The sequence below is a fragment of the Marmota monax genome, unplaced genomic scaffold (assembly GCF_021218885.2).
Source record: "Marmota monax isolate L192 unplaced genomic scaffold, Marmota_monax_Labrador192_F-V1.1 WCK01_AAM20220418_F8-fsc00001, whole genome shotgun sequence".
In the NCBI taxonomy this organism is placed as follows: domain Eukaryota; kingdom Metazoa; phylum Chordata; class Mammalia; order Rodentia; family Sciuridae; genus Marmota; species Marmota monax.
In genome coordinates, this window is record NW_026693777.1 from 52,716,266 (window position 1) to 52,737,484 (window position 21,219).

The 21,219-nt window shown below is 39.2% G+C and overlaps 1 protein-coding gene across 3 annotated transcripts in view; it reads left to right on the forward strand.

Annotated features, from left to right (window-relative positions):
* Positions 1-20,183, forward strand: part of Scg3 (secretogranin III) — a 44,763-nt gene extending 24,580 nt beyond the window's left edge. For all 3 annotated transcript variants that reach the window (XM_058584802.1, XM_046460941.2, XM_058584803.1), the window contains 4 exons: positions 724-807; positions 3,672-3,809; positions 15,517-15,597; positions 19,608-20,183. In XM_058584802.1, the coding sequence (XP_058440785.1) occupies positions 724-807; positions 3,672-3,809; positions 15,517-15,597; positions 19,608-19,726 (422 nt within the window). In that variant the 3' untranslated portion in view covers positions 19,727-20,183. The remainder of the gene's footprint in view (positions 1-723; positions 808-3,671; positions 3,810-15,516; positions 15,598-19,607) is intronic.
* The last annotated feature ends 1,036 nt before the right edge of the window (positions 20,184-21,219 follow it).

Below are 21,219 nucleotides of genomic sequence, written 5' to 3' on the forward strand. Positions count from 1 at the left end.
GGCTAAAGCAGAAAGGTAATTTATGGCCTCGGGTAACTGAAAAGTTAACCAGGGTTTGGGGGTTGGTAGAAGGGTAGTTTGAGTTTGTGAAGTCCATGAGTAGTTGATTCATTGCAGACAGGCTGCTCCCTGTGGGAAATAGATGCCTGGGACATCCCTAATCTAATCTTAACATCTTCATCACATAGCAATCCCTGTGGAAAGAGAGCCACCATCTCTCAGTGGTCCTAGCATTGAGTCTCATGGATCTAGACTGAGTCAAGTGTTCATCGAATCAGTCACTATCGATCAGGGTTATGAAGACCCTGGTTATCAGGTTTGGGTTACCCAGTCACCACTGTAGACAATATTTCTGAGATTGAGAGAACACTGGGTTTCCCAAGGGAAAATCTAGGTACAGTACCACAAGGCATTATGTAGGTCAAAACCACAGGTGTCTACTTTTGGTGTCAACCCTAGAAGTACTCTAGTAGTGGCCACAGAGATGCAGAAGAAACTTCTGCAATTAATTGAGTAGAGGGAGGAACTTGAGAATCTCAAATGAAATGCCTTACATCCTGAGAATCTATGATTCTTGGAAATAAAATAAGGTCAAATCACCTTGCTAGCAACATTAATATTTTGGAATTGTTAGTGTGATATTTCTGGTGAGATTTAAACATTTTTAGTAAAACTTTGATATCATCACTCAGGAAATTATATTTCTTCTCCTTCTTTCTCCAGAAAATTTGGATGAAACAATTGCTCTTCAGACCAAGAACAAGCTAGAAAAAAATGCTACTGACAATAAAAGCAAGCTTTTTCCAGGTAGGATATACTTAACTATTTTTTAGCTTTTAGAAGAATAATCCTTTTGCATTATAAATAATTTAGTACATATCAGCACAGAATTACAGATTTCAAAAAGTTTTAAAATCTTAAATATAACCATAGAATTAAGTAAATATAACCTTGGGTATTTCGTGGCGCATCATGGCACAAAAATCTGATCTCAAAAAGCACTGAAAAGTAATGTAAGTCTTTACCAAAGATTCTCTGAGGTGGCTGGTGAAGAAGGAAAGATGGTTACATCACAAAACTGAGCAATCCTTTCTAAAAGTCTCTTTTAGGTATCTTTTTTTTCTTCCCAGATCACCACTTCTCCAGAATACTGTCCCTGGTCATCTACCCCCCGCCCCATACACACACTGTCCTTCTCTCCCAGATCTTCTCTCTTTTCTGGGAAGGTCTGGGCCTCTATGTAGTACAACTTCCTTCCTTCTCAGTTACTTGGTTCTATATCCTCCACCCACAACCCTCGTCAGCCCAGGAAACAGACACCATGTAGCTGAGCTGTGCAAAGAAGACTCCTTTCAAGGGGGGTGGATGGAGCAAAATGAGAAAGGACTGACAATTGCAAATTATTATACTTTAATATTGCCCCAATAGCAGAAATGACATACATATTCTTTTTTTTAAAGAGAGAGAATTTTTAATATTTTTTGTTGTTGCTTTCGGCAGACACAACATCTTTGTTTTGTATGTGGTGCTGAGGATCGAACCTGGGTCGCGCGCATGCCAGGCGAGCGCACTACCGCTTGAGCCACATCCCCAGCCCAACGTACATATTCTTGATAGTGTAATGTATGGCCCCTTAAGATGAATTTTTTTTAATTTTGAAAGGAGGACTTTTGGTTGTTGTTTTGTTTGTAGCAGTGCTGGGGATTGAATCTGGGGCCTCATGCTTGCCATACAAGTAGTCTACCACAGAGCTACATCCCCAGCCCTCAAGCAGTTGTTTTGTTTTGTTTTGGGATTTGAACCCAGGGCCCCATGTCAAGCAATTTTTAATAAACTTTCTTAGAGACCAAAGCAAGGAACAAAATTATACTACAAATATGAAAAAAATATATACATTTTTATATAATGCAGTGCACAAGGGAATATTTCACACAATACAATAACCAATTTCTTCTTTCCTATTTTTTCCTATAATAAAAATATTGGGTTAAAATAAGTTTGTTAGACAGCTTGAGTTTCCTGCTAGCTGTTTAAAAATTAATTAACTTATTTATTCTAATTTGTTATACATTTCAATTCATAGTACACAAATAGAGCACAATTTTTCATGTCTCTTGTTGTACACAAAGTAGACTTAAACCATTCATGTCTTCATACATGTACTTAGGGGAATGATGTCCATCTCATTCCACTGTGTTTCCTATCCCCATACTCCCTCTCTTACCCCTCCCTCCCCTTTGTCATATCCAAAGTTTCTCCATTCCTCCCATGCTCCACCCCTATCCCCATTATAGATTAGCATCTACTTATCAGAGAAAACATTCAGCCTTTGTTTTTTGGGGATTGGCTTATTCCACTTTGCATAATATTCTCCAGCTCTATCCATATACCTGCAAATGCCATGATTTTATTCTTTTAGTGCTGAGTAATATTCCATTGTGTAAATATACCATAGTTTTCTTTATCTAGGTTGCTTCCACAATTTAGCTATTGTGAATTGAGCTGCTATGAATATTGATGTGGCTGTGTCACTGAAGTATGCTGTTTTTAAGTCCTTTGGGTATAGATTGAGGAGTGGGACAGCTGGGTCAAATGGTGGTTCCATTCCTAGTTTTCTAAGGAATCTCCATACTGCTTTCCAGATTGGTTGCACCAATTTGCAATCCCACCAGCAATGTATGAGTACGCCTGTTTTCCCACATCCTCGCCAACATTTTTTGTTGTCTGTATTCTTGATAACTGCTATTCTGACTGGTGTGAGATGAAATCTTAGAGTAGTTTTGATTGCAAATATTAGTGACAATTGTTTTCCAGTGGTTACCTACAGGTTATAAGTTTCAGTTCAATACAGGATTGCTAGAAGGAATACAGCTACTTAATATAGTGAGAAGTGAGCAAATGTTTCTCCATTTTGACAGCAAGATTCCAAATCTTTTCTTTATATTAGAATAGCCAGGGATAATGGAGCATGAAGAAAGGCTAAAAAAAGAGTTCTGCTTTATCCCCAAATCCTTGAGATTGGATAACTATAGTTATTCTCACTTGGAATCAAGACCAACAAATTCACTTTGGGACTTGGCATACCGCACTTGATCATCAACACTGATTAAAGTTTACTTTAATCAAATAAGGCTGAGAGTGTGGCTCAGTGATACAGCATCTACCTAGCACGCATAAGGCCCTGGATTTCATTCCAGCACTGGGGGGGGGGGGAAGAAGGACAAATAACTGGGCTGAGCTTAGTGGCACACAAATCCCAGCTACTTAGAGGTTGAAACAGGAGGATTGCTTGAACCTAGGAGTTCAAGGCCAGCTTAGGCAACAGAGCGAGATCCCATCTCTAGAAAATAAAATAATAATAATCTATCCTTTAGTGATATTGCAGCATAAGGGAAAGAATGCTAAACTAGAATCTGGACAGCTGGAAGGGGGGCCCAGCTTTTTGTTAACTCATTGGGTGATCTTAGGAATATCTCTTCCTTCTCTGGTCCTCAGTTTCTTCTGTGAAGCGAGGTAGAGGGTTGAACTAGATAATTACCAAGATCCTTTTCAGCTCAAAAAAAAATAATCTAACCTCAAATTGTACCTTTTCAATAAAGTTTTTTTTGCATTAGGAATTAATGCACGCATAGGAAATCATGCTGTAACAACAATGCCCAATCTGATTACAGTGCCATCAGAGAAGAGCCATGAAGAAACAGACAGTACCAAGGAGGAAGCCGCTAAGATGGAAAAGGAATATGGTACCTTGAAAGATTCCACAAAAGATGACAGCTCCAACCCAGGAGGAAAGACAGATGAACCAAAAGGTACAGAATTGACAGCTCTAGGTCGGCAATGAAATTGGGAAGCAAATTTCCTTAATTATTTAACAAGTGATTGCAACACAACAAACACCTTTAGGGACCTGGTAAAAACCACAAATCCAGCACATCGAATTTTCTTAAATAGCTTAAATATGTCTGTGCAATATAAAATTTACTTCTTCCCAGGATTTCAGAAGCTTTTCCAGGTACCCAAAGAAAAAGATTCATTGAGTATATAGGTTCTAAGTTGTCAGTCACCTGATTTGATTTCAGGTCAGAAAAGAATATGGATCTGGTTGTATAGTTCAATGGTCCAATTGCCTCCAAAACCCACATTTTTTATTACTAAGATTGAACCTGGGATACTTTACCACTAAGCTACATCCCCAGCCATTTTTGTTTTGAGACAGGGTTTCACTAAGTTATTGAAGGTCTCACTCAATTGCTAAGACTGGCCTCGAACTTGCAATCCTCCTGCCTCAGCCTCCCAAGTTGTTGAGATTACAGGCATGCACCACCATGCCCAGCTGGATCCCCTGTGTTACAAAGTTATGTTGTTGCTTCATAGAAAATTTACATCCTTGTATCTCAGATAATCTTTTTCTGAAATCTTGTGTCTTTACCAGAAGCTGTGAACATGTGGTTCGAAACCAACCTTATCTTTTGGTCATTATGATACAGTGAACTCTTTGGTATAACTGGAACCCTACTTATGTCTTACCAATTTCTCATTAGTAGGTTCATGTAAAGTTTTTTTTCCCTGGGAGCTAACATAGCTAGGTTAGTGTTCTCTCTTGAAGCCAGGAGCTTGGCACCTAGATAATTTATCATCTGAAACCACATCATTGGGCTCTTTTTTCACTGGTTATTTTGTATAACCCTAATTGTCAATGAATGAGTGAACTTTGCTTATTCCTTGCTGTGATATGTTGTGAGACTACGAGGACTGGTCATGCTCATGATATAGCTCTTAATTTTGGAGGGATTACTTGGTCCACTTGTAAGTTCCCCACCCAGTCTCTCTCCTGCTTACACAAATTGACACACGTTCACATTCACACTTGATAATAGACCCATACTTAACAATGCCTAAATGTGATGTAGAAAAAGAAACTAGCTATGTATTTAATACCTTGTAATTCAATAATAGCAAAAATGTACAAACTAATTCCCTTTTTTTTAATAACTACCTCATTCATTAACACTTTATATTGCATTTTCCATTCCTGTAAGTTGTTGCGGTTGATGAAAATGATGATGATGTGGAGATAGGTTAACTTGGGCAGTGGGATTTCCCTTCATTTCTCCTTTGTCTGCTTAGCATATTCTCTCTGCTTTCTGACAACAGGGTATTATGGGTCCACTTCACACTTTCCTTTCACAAGACTTGAAACCAATTCCTGTTCAAGGAGTTCTAGTTCCTTCTTGTATAAAAATATAGTTAGAGACTTGAACCTGGGTTTTATGGCTTCAAATATGTTGTGATAGGGGTGGGAATATAGCACAGGTCGGTCGAGTGCTTGCCTCACATCCCAAGGCCCTGAGTTCAATCCCTAGCACCATTAAAAAAAAAAATGAATGAATATGTTGTGATAGTGGCCAAAGTTGCTGCTGCTGCTTCTATTTCAGCTATTGGGGCCTTTTTAGAGACAGGCTGAAAAATTTTTTCTTCTTAATGTACAAGTTCATGTAGTTTTCCTAGCTCATGAAGCTTTATATTACTGTAATCTAACATGGATTTCATGAACCGTCATAATTTTCTTTTACATTGACAGGTGACATATCCACTCCAACTGTTTGGTAGTAGACTGTGTGGAGAAAGGATATGAGTTTGCATGGGCTCAGTTAGAAAGACTTTGGGGATGATTAATTCATAATGTTTGTCATGGGCAAGGGAAAGTTGAACTGGTAATAGCTGTGCCATATTTGAGGACCCTGTATGTCCACTCTGGATAAGTGACAGCGTTTTATAAATTGTGGTGAAATATATACAAAATTTACTACCTTAACTACTTTTAAATCTACAGCACAATGACAGTAAGTATATTTACATTATTGTGCTACCATGAACACTAATCATCTCCAGAACACTTTTTACCACTCATTTCTCCTCCCCCAGCTCCTCACAACCATGATTCTACTTTCTTTCTGTATAAATTTGATTACTCTAGGTACCGCACATAAGTGGAATCACACAGTATACATCCTTTCTGTGACTGGCTTATTAAAATTAGCATAATATCATCAAGATTCATTCATGTTGTAGCATATCAGAACTTCCTTTCTTTTTAAGACTGAATAATACTCCGATGTATTGGATGTATATGCTGTATTTTATTTATCCATTCATTTGTCTATGGACCTTTGGGTTGTTTTTACCTTTTGAACAATGCTGCTATGAATATTGGTATACCAATATTTCCTTGAGTCCCTGCTATCAATTCTTTGGGATATATATCCAGAAGTGGAATTGTTGGATCATATGGCAATTCTGCTTTTAATCTTTTGAGAAATCATCATATTGTTAACCATAATTGCCATACCATTTTAAATTCTCACCAGCATGCGCAGGGGTTCCAATTTCTCCACATCCTTACCAATACTTGCTATTTTCTGGTGTTTTTTCCCCTGCTCCAGTTTAGGTTTTTATACTAATGGATGTGAGGCAGAGGATAAGTGGTGAACTCTTGAAAGATAGCTAACCAGGAAAAGGGTGGCTCATTGCCTGAGAGAGAACCAGCATACAGCATGACAGCTCTCCCCCAGCGGATAGTCAGCAGGCCTCAGTCACCCCCTCTGAGAGCAAGCCATGCACAATGATTGTATTTCACTAGAACACAGCAGAACATAGGTTAGGTCCTTCATCTTGCTGAGGCGACATGTTCAGTGCTTAAGACAATACCTTATATTACTATGCAAAGATTCCTAGGAATAGATGCTGACAGATCTCTTTGCTTTTTTTTTTTTTTAAGAAAACATATAAAAAGGGAATATACCAGAGATGATTCTTGGTAGCCCACTATTGCCCATACAGTATATAGGCCATGTTAGTTAGCTTTCTTGTACTCTAACAAAATACCTAAGTTAATCAACTTATAAAGAGAGAGGATTTATTTTGGTTCATAGTCCATTATCTGTTGGCCCCATGACTACACCTATGGTGAGGCAGCACATCTGGTTTGGAACACATAATCGAGCAAAGCTGCATGCCTTATGGCTAGGAAGCAAAAGAGAATGAGGAAGGGGCTGGGGTCCCACAGTCCCCTCAGCACATGTCCCCAGTGATCTAGACAACTCCTACTAGGTCCCACCTCTGTAAATTTCTATAATCTCCCAATAGTGGCACCCTGGGAAACAAGTGTTTATCACATAGACCTTTGGGGGACATTCAAGACCAAACCATATCAGTGTTTTTAGAAATTAATAGTAAGGAAATATTTCCCATTTTTGTTATGATTTCCATTAGAGAGAAATGGGGAGCAAGGAGGGTAAGCTCTATCATCTAGGGTTATTCTTTGTAATGGCTCTCCTGAAATATTAGGAAGAATATAGATACTTAAGGTTAAAATTAGCCTTCCACCCCAATATTAGGAATTAGGATTTATTTATACTACCTTGACCCCATTATTCCAATACAGTTTAGAAAACACAAAACTGAGCTTATACTCAGCTTATGCTCAACATTTTTTGGGGAAATATAATTAATCCCCCAAAGGACATACTAAGTTGTTTTTTTTTTTTAAATCTTGTACTTACAGTTGATTATTTGTGCTTTTTTCCAAGGGCTATTTTACTTCTCTGTCACAAAACCCAGAGAGACAACACCCATTATCTCTAGGCAGAAAAATAAAAGCATGCATAGGGTGAAGACAACGTTGTCTAGGTTTCCTGAGACATTTATCTGCAATAAATAAGCACTTATTCCATCTGCATGCCTGGCACTGTGTACAGGAAGCAGCTAGAGAGGGACCATAAGAACTAATGCACCAGGCACAGTGGCATATGCCTGTAATCCCAGTGACTTGTGAGGCTGCGGCAAGAGGATCACAAGTTCAAGGCTAGCCTCAGAAACTTAGCAAGACCCTATCTCCAAATAAAAAAAAAAAATAAAAAGGGCTGAAGATATGGCTCAGTGGTAAGGCACCTGTGGGTTCAATTCCAAATACCAAAATAAACAAAAAACAAAACAAAAACCCAATGCCTATCTTTGAAGACTTTAAAAAGTTTGAAACAACCAAGGAATAGTTCTTACCCCATGTGTAGGAAAGTACAACATAGGCCATGTGAGCACATACAGATCCCACTTACTGATGAGCCAGACATGTGAAGAAGAGGCTCCCTTTAGGAAGGAAAGTTGGAGGGCATTACAGAATAGAACAAAGGATGAGATAATGGCCCAGCTAAAACCGCTTAAGAAAATAATTGTTAGCAGAACACGCTGGCAACAATATTTGTAGGGAGTTTGTTTTGGACTTGGGATGTGAGATGTTAGCCCATGTAACTGCAATCGATATTTATTAATCATGCCAAGTCTTGGACAGAGTCCCATGAGCAATATAACTAGGAATAACAACAACACCCCCTTACATTTATGCCACACTTCAATCTACAGAACATGTCTACGTGCATCTCAGTTGAAGTTTCATGTTAAAAAACAATTAATTACCAATGATGAAAAATGACACACTCACCTTTGCATATAATTTTAGTTAGTTAGACTAGATTCTTGCTTTCTACTGTGACTCACATTAGGGTTTTTTGTTTTTGGTTTTTTACCAGGGATTGAACCCAGGGGCGGTCAACCACTGAGCCACATCCCCAGCCCTTTTTTTTTTTTTCTTTTCATTTTTTATTTTGAGACAGGGTCTCCCTAAGTTGCTGAGGCTGGCTTCAAACTTGCAATCCTCCTACTTCAGCCTCCTGAACCACTGGGCCATAGTGCCCGGCAAAGATTTTTTTTTAATGTTGATTTCTAAATCTTACAATTATTTGAATGATTCAATAATTATTTCTAAACTTAAAGCTATGCCAATAAAGTACAATGTATTCTAATTCCAACCACATTTATGAATTTGCTTAATTTTTCAAGTAAATTACCCTCTGGAGACTAAAGAAGTTTAGAACTTTATTCCATTATCTAAATGTGGCTCTTTGCGCCAGTTGGATGCTTACTCACTGACTTCTCATGTATGAGTCACTGAAAATCTTTTTAAAAAAATCATCCAAGGGATGAAATAAGCTTTATAACACCCCTAAATTCATTGCAGGGCTATCATTTGTTAAGTTTATGGCTAGATAATAGAATTAGTTGGAGAAGGTGATCACTAAGATAACTTTCTCCTAAATATCCTATCATCCCCATCTTTTTTACATTAAGCCAGAAAAGTTAGCCTATTTAATTAATAAATTGATAATAAATTGACTAACTCATGTGAATGCTCTTGTGTTTTAAGCAACATAAGAGACAATTCATGCCTCCATTCAAGTCCCAAGGCATTCTGCTACAAATGTCCAAAGACAGTCTACTCTTCTCCCCCTCACGCACCAGGGGGGCTGGGAGCTCAGCACAGGCCTGAGAGTGGTCTCTCAAAGACAGCAAAGGAAAAGTTCTTCCCATATATAGAAACCATGAATAGCCTTTTTCAAATCCACCCTTAATTAACAAATCAGTAAAGCAGTGCCCAGAAAATGAAGTGACTAGCTCAAGATCTCATAGCCAGAGAGTGATGGAGCGTTGGCCTTGAATCCTTGTCCCCACTCCCAGTCCAGTGCTCTTCAGTATTCCTCACTGCATCTTATGGGCATGTAAAATGTCATCACTATGGAGAAGTTCCTGAATTGAATGACTTTGTGGCCCTTGTGGCATCAAAATTACCAATATTAGTTGTTTTGCTATATATAGTAATTATAAATATAATAATATAATCTTGCCATAATTTTAAACATCATATCAAACTGAATTTTTTAAAATACTCTTTTAGAAGATCTAATATCTTTAGTACATACTACATTCAATAGGCAAACCCTGTTGATTTCTATACCCCACCCCACCCCCACTAGCCCCCAGGGTTAGGAAGTGGTCAGGGCAGCCTATCAGAGTCAGGACAAACTCCTGCATAAAAAGGGATATATCTCTTACAGTGTTGAAAACCAGGACAGACAGAAAAGCAGGGCTGCATCTTGACTCTGGCCCTCATCCCATCTGCTTCAGCGTATGTTTTAAGGCTTGCTCCATATTAACTCAGTCATGAGCTATTTTTTTCCAAATGAAGCTGAAATAAATTGGGGGGAAAATAGCCTGGCTTTCCAAAGTGGACTCTCATGGGCTTTCAGTGCACACTGTGAAAATAAAAGATTTGATTTACAACTCTGAGAAAAGAAAATGTAAATAGGAAACAGCTGATTCTCTTCACGAGCAGAGGAACACCTGATTTCATTGCTGTTATTACCAGTGTTCCAGTAAACATATGGAGATCCCAGTACAGGTGGCGGTGACTTCCAAACTTTGCCATACACTAGACTTACCTCAGGACTGATTACAAAAAATGCTGATGCTTTTTCCCTACCTTTAGCTAGTTTGATTTAATTGATATGAGGAATAACCTGGACGTTAGGAATTTTAAAAGTGATTTTAATATGCAGCAGTTTGAGAACCACTGCCTTTTTGGCTAGTTTGAAAACAACAGGAACTAAATCCTCCTAGTCCAAACTGTGAATTTGACCTAGCTCCACTCATTAGAGGCTCAAGATCCAGTCTGGCTCAAAACAAGTCTCTAGTGTTTACTGAGATGTGTCCCCTTGGGCATGTTACTTAACTTTCCTGAACTTAGTTTCTTCATGAGCAAAATAGGAATAATACTTTTTACATAGAGTTCTGTGATGTCTAGCACGTTTGTGTTTCAGTTGTTTCTGATACACTTATTTAGATGAAAAAATCCATTAGATTTCAAGTCTTTCAAATAAACAATTCATTTTCTCTGGGGCAGAGAAGGAGGAAGAAAAGGAAAAAAAAGGAGACAGAAAAAGAGATCTATATTATTTATACTTTTTAAAAAATATTATTGTGGGCTGTGGCTGTAGCTCAGTGACAGAGCGCTTGCCTAGCATGTGTGAGGCACTGGGTTTGGTCCACAGCACCCCATAAAAATAAAAAATAAACCAAATTAAAGGCATTTAGTCCATTTACAACTACAAAAAGACAATTTAAAAAATATTATTGTTTCCCTAATTTATATTCCATGATCACTGAGCAATCTTCTAATTTGTTTTCTATGTCCTTTATCCACTTATTTGATAAATATTTATTGAGAATCTGATATGTATCAAGTTTTGTTCTAGGAATAAAGTACATCAGAAATTGAGATATTTCTTAGACAAAAGACTTTTATTTTTTTGTACAAGGGAGTGAACCCAGGGACACTTTACCACTAAACTACATCCCCAACCCTTTCTTTTTTAAACTTTTCATTTTGAGATAGAGTCTTGCTAAGCTGCTTAGGGCCTTGCTGATTTGCTAAGGCTGGCCTCAAAGTCACAATCCTCCTGCCTCAGCCTCTCAAGTTGCTGGGATTACAGATGTGCCCCACTGAGCCCCACTCAACAATAAGAAAACAAATTATATGAAATGGTAGAAGGCGATAAGTCCTATGGATGAAAATAAAGCAAAAAAAAAAAAAAAAAAGAATGAGAGGAATATGGTGTTTTATTTTAAGTTACAGACATTGTCCTAATCCTATGTCATAACTCAGAAGGTATTAGTTTCTTAATAGATTGCACACTAGCTTTCTTTAAGCTTTAGTAAACTCATTCTCTGTTGTGGGTTGATGATTCAATATAGTGAATAAAATGTCTTATATTCATTCATACTTCTTTTTAAAAACTCAACACCAGAGTTGGGATTGTGACTCAGTGGTAGAGCACTCACCTAGCACATGAGAGGCCCTGGATTTGATCCTCAGCACCACATAAAAATATTGTGTCCAACTACAACTAAAAAAAAAAAAAACTCAACACCATTTTATAGGTAATTGGTTCCTGAGCAAAAGGCCACCTAACAAAATAATAGTGAGACCTTTATAACAAAGGGTCTTACGTTGGGTGCCCCCAAAACAGAGAGATACTGAGAGAAGAACCTGAGGTAGTGTAGTTGAATTGGAAGGGGCTCCCAGGAGGCACCACCAGGAGCTAGGGAAGATACATGAGACAGGGAAGGAAAAGAAGACGGTGTAGTGTGTTAATGAGCAGGCCTCAACCTGGGCCACAGGGGCTTAATCACACTGAGGATCCCTGGGAGACTGCCTGAGGTACAGGAAGCTTAGGAATGATGTACCAATCAGTTTATAAATACAGGAAATTTTATTCACTATATTGATACCATCAATATAGCTTACCATCAGTTGAGGGCTGCTCTATTAACATATCTGAAAAGAGGGAGGCACCAGGCAGGGATTGTCTGCCATACTATGCTTGAACCTCATAATATTTTTTTACCTTCTTAAATTCAAAATTATAGTGCAGTATTTAAAAAGAGACTAAGCTGTGGTTTTCCCTTTTTCAAGTAAGCTTTCCACATCATAATATGTTATTGTACTTTAGATTGTGGGAAGAATGCTTAAAATTATTTAAAGAACAAGATTATTTTCAGGCAAACTCAAAAGTTTCAGAAACCCTAATTACCTAATGTGCTATCATTATCTCTTTATTAAAGCAAGTCCTATGTAGAAGACTAAATTTGATTTAAACTTTTTACAACTAATAAATTTGCATTCTACACTACATGAAGATTGTTGAACCACGATGTAAAGAAAAGACTACAGACTCCAATTTTAAGCCAAAGTAAAGCTTAAATTGTATACACAAGACAGTTGGCCAGCAGCTGCCTCACCCAAAATGAGGACCTGAGGATAACACCCCAGCTCTCCAGGAAAAAGGTTTTATAGCACAAGAGGGTGTGCTGGAACTTACAGCTAACAGGGTTCTGGCAAGCATAATACAAAGGCAGATAGCAGGTTAATGATCTGCATGGCTTAACATCTCAAGGTAGGGAATACATTGAGATTCCAACATCAGAATTTATGAGGGGCTGCTAAGGTTTTAGGGAGGGTTGTTATCTGGTCAAGAAGAGCTAGGCATGGGTGAGTTTAGAGCATGGGCAGGAATTTCAAACAAGATTAGCCCTCAGAGTATGGTCAGGCCAAATAGAAATCTTAGTAAAATAGAAATGAACTTTCCATAACTTTGTGATGAGATGGCTCCTAATCTTAGATAGAATTGAGTTCATTAAAATCTCTTTCCTTTTCAAAATCCCTATTTAACTGAATATTTTGTAGTAGAAATCACTGTTACTATTATCAAATCCAGTGGATCTTCTCAGTCATGAGTAATAATGACAATCTCTACATCGATTGTACTGAGTGTTAGAACATTAGCCTGGGGGACATGGTTCTTCACATGCTCTGATATTCTTGAAAACAAAGTCCTGAATCTAATGTTGTTTCCAACTAATGAAACCATATGTTTCCCCCAACAAGTAGGGGCTGAAAATTGTAGATCACTTAAAAAAAAAATCCATTTATCCCTTTTTGCATAGAAGTTCCTCTTGAGTGGTAAGGCAAGAGTGTCCCTACAACCAGAGAAAAAAGATGCTCAGGAAGTCCTTCAGGTAAATGCAGTGTTGGAAATGGGAACACTGGCAAATTTTAAAATAATAATGTTATTGTTCACAGACTCTAGTCAGAAATACCCAAATTTAAAACTGGCTTTACTACTTACAAACCATGTGAACCTTTATATATTTCTTTAATTTTTCTGTGCCTCAGTTTTTTCATCTGTATAATAGGGATGATAAGAGGATTTCCTCAAAAGGTTGTTGTAAGGAGTAAATGAGAATGAATTTTCGAGCACAAAGCACAGCCCCTTAAGCACACAGTACAGATAGTCAAACAAGAGGTCTGTGCAGTAGACTAAAGACATGAGGGGTCAAAGCAACCTCAGAATGGGGTGATCACTGCTCCATGCCTGGACAGCCATTATTTCTGCAGAGGCCCTGGATTTTGTTGTTGTTTTTGTACTGGGGATTGAACCCAGGGGCACACTCCTGCCGAGCTACATCCCCATCTCTCTTTATTTTTTATTTTGAGACAGGGTCTTGCTAAGCTGCTTAGGTCTCTCTCAGTTGCTCGGCTAGCCTTGAACTTGAGACTTTTCTGCTTCAACCTCCCGAATAGCTGGGATGAAAGGCATGCGCCACCATGACTTGTTTTTTGTTTGTTTGTTTATTTGTTTGGTTTTGTTTTCTTGTTTTTCTTTTAGATGAGAGAGAAGGGTGGCGGGGGAGAAAGAGGGAAGGGTGAGGGGGCAGGAGGCAGGCGAACTACCTGGTCTCCTGCATAAATTTTGAGCATTAGGGATCCACCTAATTCAGGGAATGGTTGATTTCTTCAGTATAGAACAAGGCTAAGTTTGTGTCCATATCTGAAGATGAAGCCTTATCTTTCCGATAATGCAGGAGATATCAGAAACTAAGATCAGAGTCCAAATTCCTGCTTTGTTGTTTCCTGGCCTTAGCCAAGTTACTGAGCCTCTCTGAGTTTCAGATTCATCATCTCTAAGTTGGTAATATTCACTTACAGATGATAATGCAAAGGAATCATAGAGTAGATGCTCAGTGATGCCTGGAAGCCCACTAGGAATATATATATCCAGGGGAGTTTTATTAGAATCAGTTCTAAAGTCTACCATTGGAATATTTTGGGGAGGGGGTACCAGGGATTGAACTCAGGGGAACTTGGCCATTGAGCCACATCCCCAGCCCTATTTTGTATTTTCTTTAGAGACAGGGTCTCAAGGAGTTGCTTAGCACCTTGCTTTTGCTGAGGCTGGCTTTGAACTCATGATCCTCTTGCCTCAGCCTCCCAAGCCACTGGGATTAAAGGCGTATGCCACCGAACCCTGCCTACCGTTGGAATCTTAAAGTGAATCCCTCATCATCCTTTTTTTCTAAGGGGGTATATATATATATATATTGGGGGGTGCTGGACATTGAACCCAAGGGCACTTAACCACTGAGCCACATCCCCAATCCTTTTTATTCTGTATTTGGAGACAAGGTCTCACTAAGTTGCTTAGGAGCTGAGGCTAGCCTTGAACTTGTGATCTTCCTGCCTCAGCCTCCCAAATATCTGGGGTTACAGGTGAGTGCCACCATACCCAGCCTCTTTCTCTTGAATTTTTATAGCTTCCTGCCCAGGATTGGGCAGAAGACTTGTAGAGATTTACACAAAGCCACACATTTGAACTTTTAACTGAGGTGATAGAGTTTTCAAGCATTTGCCACTCTTATTCATTCCTTGAGAATGACCTCAGTTTGAAAAATCTGTCCCTAACCAGAAGGGACCCAATCTAACAGTAGTAGGGACCCATCTAACTAGAAAACAAAATCAAAACTCCTCTCTGCCTGGATATCAATCTGTACTTATTTGTGTGTGGGCATAATGCTTACCCACTTGGTCTGTCTCCTAAACTCTTGTCCCACTTGATCTGCTTGACACACACATCTATACAAACATACACACTGCCTAGCTAGGGACATCACCTTTCAATTGCTCCTTAAGTCCAATATTTATGGTTTTGAACATTAGTATGTTCTTTTAAAAAAAAAGAAACAGTGATGGTTTATGACTATTTGATATGATTCTTTTATCTTTTGCAGGGAAAACAGAAGCCTATTTGGAAGCCATTAGAAAAAATATTGAATGGTTGAAGAAACACGACAAAAAAGGAAATAAAGAAGGTAGGAATTCAGTGTGGTTGTACATTACAAACTTCACCCATTTGCCAACGGCTCTTGTTACATAATGATTCCTGTAATCAAATTAGTCTAAAGAATCAGTCCAAAAAGACAGCAGCTGCCTTTGAGATGACAAGAGGAACAGAACCTCACTTATCTTATTATTCAAGGCATCTTCTTCTTTTTTACATTTGATTTTGAAAAATGTCAAGTGAAAGAAGAGTGATAATATAATGTATCCCCACATGTCCATCACCTATCTTCAATAAGGATGAATATTTTGCCAGTCTTGTTTCACCTCCCCCCTCACACACAGTTTGCTTTCTTTTCTGAGCACATACTGGGTGCTTCATGCAGTCACTAAAGCAGCCCCTCACTTACATAAAACAAAACACACCCTGTTCTGTGTGCTAGAGATTCAAAGGATGATCAGATGCAGCCCTCAAGCCCTCATACAACAAGGAGCTCACGGTGTCAGTGTGGCTATGGTGAACCCAGTCAGGACTGTGGTAGATGGATGTTGGAGCACCAAAGGGGTGAGACAGTGGGGTGGGTCATCCCACCATGATAGAGCCAGCTGGGAGAAAGGACAGCAGGAAAGGCCGTGATGCAAAGGTAAGGAAGAATCCACTGAATGAGGAGAAATGGAGTGAGAAGGAACCCAGGGGCCAAGACATAAAGGAGTGAAACAGAAGGATCTGTTTTGGGGATCAGAGCCATTTTTTCCCCCAGGACACTGGGTGTCTGTCGGGAGGAGCAGCAGCCAGGCTGGGAAGATGCTTGTACACTCTGCGAAGGAGGATAGCTTTAGCCAGGGGCGCCAAATTGGGTTAAAAAAAGAAATCCATCTGGTAGCAGTGTGGTTGCAATTGAAAAAATAAGACCCCAGAAGGCAGGAAAAAGATAAGGAGGCCAGGATCTGGAGCAGAAGTGATGGGTCTTTAAACCAAGGCAAAGCAAAGGCAGAGGAAATAAAGAAATGAGCAACTTGAGAGCCATCTGGTTGCATTCCAGGTATCAGGCAAGAGCACCTGCAAAATAATGTTCCTCCAATGAGTTGAGTGATGCTTCTCAAGCTGAGGCAGGAGGACCATGTGTTCAAAGCCAGCCTCAGTAACTTAGTGAGGCCCTGAGCAACTCAATGAGATCTTGCCTATAAATAAAATACAAAAAAAAAAAAAAAAAAGAACAACTGGAGATCAGTATAAATTATAAATTAAAGGTACACTAACTTGGAGCATTTATGTCATTGTTTTCACTGGGTCAACATATGCCTCAGATTCCTGACCATAACTAACATCATCCTGCAAGTAATCGCCCTGTTCCAGAAACGATCCATCCAGTGAAGCATGGAGATCTGATTCTTGTCCAAGGAAGGCCTTGTGAGCGAACTTCAGAGTGAGGGTATGAGAGTGTTGGGTTTTAGGTTTTCTTTTGTCTCCTGAAGGGAGGATAATATGCTGTCTTAAAGACAGAGAAAGTTCTCACATGTCATTGTGGCTTGACTTGTGGCTACCTCTCAAGGCCTATGGAGACCTAGGTGCTGCGGCCGTGCAGTGGCTCACGCTGTGTGAACCAGAGGACTTACCATTAGTTCTGATCTTTCTTAACCTCTCCTGGTGCCCTCTGTTTAGCAGGGACCTGGGCGACCTGAAACCCCTTTCCAAACTCAAGAAATGGAAGCCCATGTGGTGTGATAGAATGATGATAAAATCTTATACAGACTTACAAAAAAAGAAAAAGTATGCTTTAAAAAAGCAAACCACAAGTCAGTTGTGGTGGTGCATGCCTGTAATCCCAGCAACTCAGGAGGCTGAGGCAAGAGGATTGCAAGCTCAAACCCAGCCTTAGCAGTTTAGTGAGGCCCTAAGCAACTCCATGAGACTGTCTCTAATAAAAAATATAAAAAAGAGCTGGAGATGTGGCTTGGTGGTTAAGCGCCCTTGAGTTCAATCTCTGGTACCAAAAAAAAAAAAAAAGCAAACCATAGCCCTTATCTCTTTTGAGCCTTACAAGCTTAATTAAAACCTCTTTTAAAGTTAACAAGGTGGCGACTAGCTTATGTATTCCAAAAGTCAGCCAGGGAAGAGTTGGGATTGGATTCTAGGAGCCTGCGCCATGCTAGTTTTTCTGTTGCACACAATCAAACCATACCATAAAGATACAATTTTTCCTTCTCATAAGAAAGCAAAAGCCAGGCATAATGGCACATTCCTGTAGTTTCAGCTGCTGATGGAGCTGAGGTAGAAGGATCACTTGAGCTCACGAATTTAAGACCAACCTAGGCAACATAGTGAGACCCTCATCTCAAAAAATACCAAAAAAGCCTGGTACAGTGATGCATACCCATAATCCTATCTATATGGAAGCTGAGGCAGGAAGATCACAAGTTCAAGAACAGCTTATACAATTTAGCAAGAACCTGTCTCAAAAAAGAAGTTAAAAGGGCTGGGGATATAACCCAGTAGTAAAGCACCCTGGGATCAATCACCAGTACCAAAAAGGAAAAAGACAAAATATTTTCCTGTTTGTTCATTCAAATCACTGAGACCTTATCTGTCATCAAGAGTCTGCCTTTTGTCTCATTAACCAGGGAAAAGCAAGAGGTGCTTCTCTGTGCCGAGTTGGGAATCCAGGAATCATCTCTGTGAGATACACACAAAATATATGTTTGCCTTCTACTTTCTGACTAAGAGAAAGAAAAAAGTTAAAAACAAGCATTTATTCAACATGTGCTTAATGTACCTGTCAGAAGCTTTATCTTCAGTACTCAAGGTTTCAGAATGGTCAAAGCAATGACCACAGACTGACCTGGTTTCGGAACTTGGCTCTGCTGCTACCTGTGCAAGTACCTTCTGCTGTCAGCCCTGGTTCTTCATCTCTGAAATGAGCATGCTAATGCTTACCTCATGGGGCTTTGTGAAGAACAGATATGAGGATGGTTGTAAAGTGCTCAGTGCTGGGTGTTTTCTAAATACATGCCCTAACCAGGAACAAAGGCCCTGTTTGCTGCAGAGGAAATGAGCTCTCAGCCTCAGGCTCACCTCCATGTAACACTTAGTGTTTACAGAGAGGTCCTTCCTGCTTCATTTTCCCTTCACACAGGTGCCTAAAGATGCCCAGGTTCAGGTTACATTCAGCCCAACTTAGGGTGGCTGTGCAGCCTCTGTGTTTTCATACCCCCCCCCCATTTTTTCTCTCTCCCTTACAAACTGGTAGAAGGCAGGGTTTGGTCATTTATGATTATAACTATCTAAAAAAATAATCAGGGAAGGTGTGGGGTTTTTTAAGTCTTCAGAAAAATGCCACAGGCAACCTTCTTACTTAGGGTCTCTTTGTGTTTTATGGATGAGTTGATGTTTATACAGATTTTTTTTTTCTTGCCATAAAGAGGTTATGGTTTGGCTTCTTATTCCCTGCATATAATTTAAACAGCATGAAATAAACAAGGTAATTCTAAATTTGGAAAACAAAAATATGGGTTGTCGCATTAACAGGAATTTAACCTAATATTATAAGTTCAGGAAGTCAGGACTCCTGGTTCTAACCATAATTTTGCTGCTTTTGTGATCTTGGATAAAGCACTTTAGCTTCAGGACCTTGTTACCCCATGGATGTTTCCTAGCCCAGCAGCACCAGGTTCTCCTAGGACATTGTTTAAAATGTAAAATTTGAGTTCTCACCCCAATCTGCTAAATATGAATCTGAAACTCTCCCAAGAGCCCTAGACGATTGGCTTATAAACATTGACATTTGTAAAGCCCTGGTCTGAATCTGTTGCTCTTTGGTCAAATGAGATGGTACTTCCCACTTGAACACCTCACAGGGTTGTGATAAATAACAGATGAGATAATATGATACATATAAACATCATTTTAAACTGCAGAGCTCTGCCTGAATGTGAAAACAGATGATAATCTTGTTATTACACAAAGTGCTTCTCAATGGTAATCACTGTAATGGGATTGGTCTCTCTTGATCTTTGCTCATGATACTTCAATAATATTTTCCAGACTATGACCTTTCGAAGATGAGGGACTTCATCAACCAACAAGCTGACGCTTATGTGGAGAAAGGCATCCTTGATAAAGAAGAAGCTGATGCCATCAAGCGCATCTACAGCAGCCTGTGAAAATGACAAAAGATCCAGGAGTCTTTTGACTGTTCCAGAAAACATAATGTAGCTTAAAACACTTCTAATTCTGATTAATTTTTTTTTACCCAAGAATTACTAGAAAGTTCTGAGTTTACAGTAGTTAACCTTTTAGAAATGGATAAAACATAGCTTTCTTGCCACAAAAACTATCTGAAAAGTAAAATTGTATGTAAGCTGAGATTTTGTACGTAGAATTCTTATTTCTTCATAGATTTACATTTTATAATCAATGTTGCTCTAGAAAAGCCTCTCATGGACTGAATATAAAACTAAGACTTCTGTCTCACAGACTTACACACACTCCCTGAAGAATGAAGGGGGTTCTGTTATCAGAGCATGATGGATCCCAAACCACCTTATTCCAAAATGTCATTTCCACTACAGTTTCTTAGTGGGCACTGAAATAAATTCACATTTCTGCAAACCCTCTATAGCTTGAAAGCCATCTGCTTCTTCAGTTGCTCTTTTTAGGAGGCTCTTTACTAGGCCCAGTGGACAAAAAGGAACTTGAAAAATGGGTATAACGTTCACTGGATCTGCCCAACATGGTGGTGTACACCTATAATTTCAGCTGTTTGGAAGGCTGAGGCAGGAGAGTCACTAGTTCAAGGCCAACCTGTTCAATTAAACAAGACCCTGTCTCAAAATTAAAAAAAAAAAAAAGGCTCAGCCCTGGGTTCAATCCCCAGTTTTGCAACAACAAAAAATTTTGTTGACTTTATTAACATTTTATCCCCACTCAGCATTTTCTGTGAGTTCTTAGACACTGAGTTTTCAGATAAAGGGGGATTACTTATATGCTCTCCAAAAAGATAATTGAGGTTGTAAACAGTATAAAAGCATGTTTAAAATTTTATACCAGATCTTGGTTATCTAAACTGGATTTGACCCAAGCAAGGTGGCTCAACAGAGAGCAAAGGACCAGGTAGAGTAGAAATAGAGATTGACAACCATTAATCTCTTAGTTCCCTGTGAACTAAGTTAGAAGTGCTTCCCTGAAGGAAAAGTTTAGTGAATTTTGGGTTCCTGCAACTCCCTTACCACAGACATGGCCCTGGAAACAAGCATACAGAGGCCAGGGCTCCTCTTAATAATGAGTCAGTGTTCCCAAAGAGGGCTTTGAAATGTATTATTCAGTGTAAATTAATTACATAAATATCTTTCTACTGTCAAAAATTAACACAATGCTTTGTATATTATCAGCCACTATTTCAGATTGGCCTTCTGATGCCTGTGTTGCTGTCTTGAGGATCCTACCAGTATTCTCCTTGCAGTGAGGACTGAGAAACTTACAGGACTTGGTTAAAGGCCATTTTTCAGGAGTAGGAGACCAATGCATCCCTTCCCAATCTCTTCAGAGAGTTACAGAAGCAAACAAAAACCAAAGCCTGACAGACACACAAACTAAGCTGAGCATGTTCTAGAGAAGCCAGTACCCACTAGTGAGTAGGGAGAGGGAGCCTTTGCCC